Source organism: Dipodomys ordii, unplaced genomic scaffold, assembly GCF_000151885.1.
Source record: "Dipodomys ordii isolate 6190 unplaced genomic scaffold, Dord_2.0 Scaffold46, whole genome shotgun sequence".
Taxonomy (NCBI): domain Eukaryota; kingdom Metazoa; phylum Chordata; class Mammalia; order Rodentia; family Heteromyidae; genus Dipodomys; species Dipodomys ordii.
The window spans coordinates 6555569-6563030 of NW_012267262.1; the positions used below are offsets into that span (position 1 = coordinate 6555569).

Below are 7462 nucleotides of genomic sequence, written 5' to 3' on the forward strand. Positions count from 1 at the left end.
TTTTATGGTTCTGTTACCTATATAGCAACTCCTCTGACAACAATGTTAATTATGCAGCAGCCTTGTTATCTCAAAATCACACTATAATTAACCTGTGTCATCAGCAGCACTCATGGCTATGTAGGCTGCCAAAAAAAAAGAGTCCTGTGGAAGTAGTGTTTTTTTTAGCTGTGTCTTTTAAAAATAACTTTTGTTATTTCACTACCTAAAAATCTCATTTGTTTCTCCCCACCACAAAAAAATACACAAACAAAAACAAACCAACATGATTTCCTCTGCATAAAGCCCACTAAACCTATTAAGATACTTGAATCTCTTGAACAGGAAGTGAGGTATAGGTATAGAAATAGGTATAGAAAACACATACACCTTTTCAAAATAATACTTACAGCTCTTCTAGAAAAGGAAAATTCTTGAATGCATCTTCTGGTAGTTGAGTAATATTGTTCATACTAATATCCCTGGAAAACAAAGTTAAGAATACTTTTAGCTATGTACATATGACCAGATAATACTAATATCCCTGGAAAACAAAGTTAAGAATACTTTTAGCTATGTACATATGACCAGATAAAATGATGTTAAGCGAAATGAACCCCAAGATAGGGACACAGTGGGTTTTTTTTTCTTTCTTGCTATTGTTTCTAACATATTTAAAATGTACTATGTGATTTTTTTGTTTCTCTTGTATGTTCTTCCCCCACGGTATAAACCATTTTCGCTGTATTTGATGTTGGGTGCCCTGCATCTTGTATATACGTTTTTCTAATTTGGGGAGGGGAAGGGAAATAACAAAATGCTGAAATAAGGATAAAGGTGGACCCACTGTAACAATGAGAGGTACAAAACACTATGTTGAAAATGAACTTTACAACTCCTGGGGGAAGGAGGAGTTGGGGAGGTGGGGAGGGAAGGGATGGTAGGAGAAAAACAAAGGAGGAAGTAACAATGCTCCAATGCCCAATAGGAAATGTACACATTACCTTACTCATGTAACTGTAACCCCTCTGTACTGTATTTTTACCATAAAAAAAACATATAAAAATAACTTTTAACTAAATGGCAACAGTCTTAAAGGATTTAACCAAGCAGAAAACTAATTAGGTGCTGATATTTTAATTAAAAGCATATATAGAAGATATAAGACTAACAATAATTTTGGTTTCAGAATGGAATGCTTCAAAAACATAAAAGTACTACATCTTTTACCACAGTATGTCCTGTAATTTAGAAATATACCTAAATCCTGGAATTCTCTTCTTTAAATAGCCTTGGAAGGGGGTGGGGTGGGTGTCTCAAAATGACTACAATGAATGGATAGCAGTGTGGCTTTCCAGTGTTCTAGTCATTCAAAGTCATTGAGTGAACAGCTTTACAGGAGAGGATGGCTTCTAGATTCACTGTCAAGAACAATAAAAGTATGCCTGAATTCTATCCCAGTCATGTTTTCTTTAAAACCCATAAAAGTCCTCCAGGTAAGAGTTGTAAGTGGATTTCAATTTTAGCCTATGAACAGATGCGGGCTAGAAACAAGTGTGTACATGATAGGTATGCAGTCCATTTCCAGTTTTCCCTTAGAGCATCAGCAGAAAGCAGCACTCACTCAACAATATAACTCCACAATTAACTAGTTCAAACAGCTAAAGAAACACTTTATTAATCATTCTCCTCTTCCCTGGCAGCTGCCTTTTGAATTGACTTTCTCTTCCATATTTCACTTGATAGCAACACTGTGGCAGACACCTTAACATAGCCTTAAAGGGAAGAGGAGGTCCCAACATGCACTGGGTCAGTTAAGCAAGTCCCCCAGCTTCCTGTTCCTCTAATCTGGGAATAAGTTCAGTGGCTGAGCTTTTCTGTCTCTCTCCTGCAGAAACAGCCTTGAAAATTCCACCCATGAAGCAATTCTATGACTCGATATTAAGAACTGGTGTGAGAAATCAAGTACATACCAAAATCAGCTAACAAGCCTATTACTGTCATCGATTCACTTGGGTAAAATGCTATTTTCAAGAAGACACCTTCAATACCTCAGCGATAAGTCCTTTCTTACTTGCTTTTCCCCAAGGCAGTTCTAGAAAACTTCTTGGATTGGAAATCACAAGAACAGCATGGGGAACAAAAACAGCAAGAATAATAGCCATGCAATGAAACAAAGGCTTGCAGTATAAAACTGTTCCTAAAATCTCACTTTAGTAATAGAGAAACGGAGGCTTATTTTGGTAAAATAACAACCCTCCCCCCTAAGACTGACAATTAGTAAAGTAACATGAAATATAAATTCCAAAGCCCATGATCCTAATTGCAGACTATGAGTCTTCCCAATTATTATTTGAATCCTGTTATGCTCTCTACTGCTAGTTAAGATATAAAACAAACCCTGATTCCTACCAAGGCTAAGACCAGGAAGACAGACATGTTAAGAACATGTGCTTGTTAGCGTATGTGAGGGCCTGGATTTGGTCCCCAGCAACCCCCCTCAAAAGGGAGGAGGATAACATCCACAAGAAAGAGCTTGGTATCATCATCAGTAGAATTCAGGAAATGTACTTTTTCTTAAAACAGGAGGGGCGGGGCGGAGAGAAGGGTATGGAGGAGAACTATAAATAGCTTTTCCATTTGAGGAATCAAGGTTTATATAAGTTTCTCAGAGCAAGAAACCTCCTTTTAAACAACTCTTAGAGTTACACAAGACCTATCAGCATTCCAAAACTTTATATCATTGGAAACAATGGCTGCCAAATGTAACTATTGCTTATTATTAATATACTTTTCCAGGATTTCTTGTTTTCAAACTCAGACCCCAATACTACTTCAGCTAGCTCTCTTTTATAGCCAGAAACAAGAAATGGATCCTTCTCTTTGTAGTAAACACTTTGGAAAAATACTGGGAAAATCGCACCAAAATAGGGGTGAAAAAAAGCCACTGACACATGGCCAGAGTTTAATTCTGAGCCACAGTTTGCTAGCTAGTAAAATGACTGTTAGGCTAATGGGTTGATTCTTCTATGATTCATCTTTTTTTTTTTTAAATTTTTTGTAGTCTTCCTCCCTCCAACCTCCATGGAGAGACAATCTTTTCCTGAAGAAAACGCATGGGTTCCATGGAATATTTCTGAACCATTTACCATAGTACAAAACATAAAAGACTATCAGATTTCCTTTATAAAATTACTGGCTCATCCCTGCTTGAAACATGCTACCCTCAACCAATAAAATCATTCTTAAGACTACAAGGAGCCAGCACTGGTGGCTCATGCCTGTAATCCTAGCTACTCAGGAGGCTGAGATCTGAGGACCGCAGTTCAAAGCCAGCCCAGGCAGGAAAGTCCATGAGACTCTTATCTCCAATTAACCACCAGAAAACTGGAAGTGGCACTGTGGGCTCAAGCAGTAGAGTGCTAGCCTTGAGCCGAAGAGCTCAGGGACAGCGCCCAGGCCCAGAGTTCAAGCCCCCATGACCAATTAAAAAAAAAAAAAAAGAATACAAGGAAACTTTTAAATTGTACTGAAAAGGAAAGGAAAAAACTGATATGAATAAAGAGTGATTCTGTAAAATATCACAGAATTTCATTGTTTTTGAGCCATTCAAATAAGAAGCGGGGAGAAAGGGCAATAAATTAGTAATACATTGTTTTACAAAGTGAGGCACTACATACAGTTTCTTCTAAGCTTCACATACCTGAATTTAGGTGAGGACTACAGTAACAGAAAATCTGATTAATTGCTTCATCAGAGAAAGGTCTTGGAGTGAACTGATTAACTGCCTTTCCAGACACATAATTAAAGACAATTTATACCACACTATGCTTCACATTTCAGTTTCACACACACACACACACACGCACACACACACACACACACACACACACACACACACACACACACACACCTCATTTTTCCCCCTCAGAGTAACAAGATCTAACAGGTAGTTTTGCTATGAGCTGTAAATACAATTAATAAGACTCCATATTTACAAACTAACACTAAACACACTGTAAGATTTTGTTTTAAAGCTTCAGGTTTAGCAGCAACATTTGTTTTCAAACTTTTTCTGAATTTCACATGCTCAAAGAGGTTGGCTCTATAGGTGTTTTCCCTCATCTTTTTTCTGGGCTTCACTTAAAACATTTATGAATACACTAAGAGAGGTGTAGGGGGGTAGGCTACAAGATATTATCTCCAGAGAAGCTCTGGAAACATGTGGTTACGGAGTATGAAGTGGGTGGGTACTCATTTAAAATAATGAGGGCTAATGGTGATAAACAACCTACAGACTGTCTTAAGAGCAGATTCAAGACCTGACATCACCAATACCCACAAGAGAATCCATGCTAGTCAGACATTATAAATAAGAGGTTAGAAAGGATGCTAGTGGTGATGAGCTAAACTGTAGCAATTTGCAAATGGAAGCCCTATGCCAGTAATTACAAATACATGAGGCTCCTAAACTGTGCGAATTATTAAAATAGACAGGTAAAAGAAAGTTGCTTCAGCGAGATGATGATCCTGCAAATTGGTACCTTCAAATCTGAATGAGCAATGCAATTTTCTAAGCAACATCAGTCATTAAACCCAAGTGATGTGCCATCCTTAGTTTCTACCAGGAAATAAATCAACACACACACACACACACACACACACACACAAAAATCATACTATCAAGTCACAACCATCTCTGAAGAGCAATTTTAGCAGAGCCAACGGCTCTCCTCAGATCTGGGCTTGCATGCCTAAATTTATACAGGCCTTTAGAGCCAGACAGATGTGAGTTAACCACTATTAGCTGTGTGATCTCTGGCAAGCTGATCGCTAGCTCCTTTGTAAAATGGAGACAGCACTACTAACTGACCCTTGCTAATTTCTGTGAAGATCAGAAAATGTTGTTACAGGATATTCTCACCAAGAAATGGCCAATCTTACCATTATCTCTGTTTTAGTTATTCCTAGAAGTCATTTGAACTCAACAGACTGAGACAGAACTAAGAGGAAGCCAAGCATCACACTGCTTTTGGTGGCTTTCCCAGAAAGAAACCTCTTTTATAGGAGAGAAATAATAAATTCCACCGATCCATAAGACCTTGAACTGAGATTTGGTTCTAAATTCTCATTTGAAACTCCCCAATTCCAAGAGTCAAGGATTTTAAACTACAAATGTCCTTTGGGATCAAATACTTCATTAAAAAAAGGACAAGCAAAAAGTTAACATCCACTTATTGGTAGAGTCATACACTCATAAATCAAAGTAAATTACATTTTGTACAGGAAATTTTTGGAAGGACAAGAAAGATAAATCCATTCTTTTTTTTCTTTTTTTTTTTTTTGTCGGTCATGGGCCTGAACACTGTCCCTCAGTTCTTCAGCTCAAGGCAAATGCTCTACCACTTGAGACACTGTGCCAACCTTCAGTTTTCTGAGTAGTTTATTTAAGATAGAGTCTCACGGACTATCCTGCCTAGGCTGGTTTTGAACCATGATCCTCAAATTTCAGCCTCCTGAAATCAGTGCCCAGCTGATAAATCCATTCTTAAAAATAGCTGAGTTCTGGTGGCTCATGCTTGTAATCCTAACTACTCAAGAGGCTGAGATCTGAGGATTGCAGTTCAAAGGCAGCCCTGGAAGGAAAGTTCATAAAACCAGCAAAAAGCCAAAAGTGAAGCTGAGACTCAAGTGGTAGAGCACCAGCCTTGAGCAAGAAAGCTAAGGGAAAGCTCCCAGACCTGAGTTCAAGCCTCAAATACAGGTGCATGTAAATACATAAATATATATATACATATATATATACATATAGATATATGCATATACCCCCCCACACACATATATATATATATATATATATATATATATATACACCAGCACGCATGCACACACACAAGCATACATATGTAACTACAAGTATGGTTCAAGTGTGATATAGCACCAGCTATGAGCAAAAATGTTGAGAAAAAGCACTGCAACTGAGTTCAGTATCAGAACACACACACACACACACACACACACACACCATTAAGATGATTTCCAGCAGTTCAGTGATATTACTAGGGATAGAATGTATAATTTTGACTTAGTAACAGAGGCTAGTAGAAAAAAATCTTTTCTATGTCCATTGGTTTGCATCACATTTCTTGGTGGTAAGATTTCTTAAGATACACCAATGAGGCCAAAGCATATGTCTGTACTTTATACATATATTGTCCAAGAGTCCCAACTTTTTACCACAGAGATCAGGGAGAAAAAAGAAACATACCATCTCACTAAAAAAATAAACCTGAATGCCCATAAAGGGTACAATTGTTTAATTGACAAATCTCTCCTGTGGTTAACTCTCATCTTTTCTCCTCATAAAATTCAGTAATGCTGAAGTATATCTCCCAAGTAGGCATATTCATGTTTCAACAAAGTACTTTTTAAAGCCCTGTAAAATGCTCCCCAAGAGAGCCTGATCTGTTCACCGGTGGCTGAGTATATACCACTGTGGACAGTTACTGTCCTTCACCTGGCCTGGGCCCTTCTGCCACAGAATAATTTAATTTTAAATACACAGTGCCTGACCAATGTTATCTAAATTTGAACAAGCCCTCTTATTTATACTATATAACATACTGTTACTGCTATACTGTTGAATCTATCTCAATGATTACCTTTCCGTTTCAGAAGTCACTACATTCCATTATGGATTCTAGAGAACACAAAGTTCTCAAGGAAAGAAAAAACACATATAGTGATGATATATTTTTAAATTCAAAAAAGTAGATTATGATAGTGATTATGAACTAATACTCTCAGCTAGGTGGGGTAGCACAAGCATATAATCCCAGTGCTCAGGAGGTGAAGGCAGGAGGACCTCAAGTTCAATGCCAGTCAGAGCTGGAGTGAGACCTTTATTCAGCAAATGTAGGTAAGGGGATGCAGTTCAGTAGTAAAACATTTGCACAGTCTATGCAAGGCCTAATGCTGATCCTATACACCATTAATAACAACAACAACAATAACAATATTAATCTAACACAGGCCCTTATTAACATAACACAGTCCCTATTACTTTTCTAGCATCTTTGATAACCAACTAGAAATTTCAGGCCAAGCTCCAAGTAAGAGATGTCTTCAGTAAGACCCAAAAAACAAAACTTGAAACTAACTTTGAAAAATGCCTCCGGAACAAATTTGAAGGAGGTGTCTCTCTCTCTCTCTCATCGCTAAGTAGTATAGACACACCAGTACTAAATATCTAGTCAAGTTTATGAAGAGTTGATTTTCCTTTCTGGCATTATTCCATACCTTTGGATAAGTAATCTATTTTTCTTCCCACCTTTAAGGATCATAAAACTAAGCTATGTTGTTTTTTGTTTTCTGTGGTATTTTTTCTGTTTTTTTTTTTTTTTGTCAGTCATGGGGCTTGAACTCTGGGCTTGGGCTCTGTCCCTGCGCTCTTCAGCTCAAGGTGAGTGCTCTACTACTTGAG

General features: G+C 37.7%; 1 protein-coding gene across 1 annotated transcript in view; it reads right to left on the reverse strand.

Annotated features, from left to right (window-relative positions):
- The window catches only part of Lgr4 (leucine-rich repeat containing G protein-coupled receptor 4), a 103451-nt gene that overhangs the window by 44693 nt on the left and 51296 nt on the right, over window positions 1-7462 (reverse strand). The window contains 1 exon segment of the mRNA XM_013019547.1: window positions 390-461. Within this exon segment, the coding sequence (XP_012875001.1) occupies window positions 390-461 (72 nt within the window).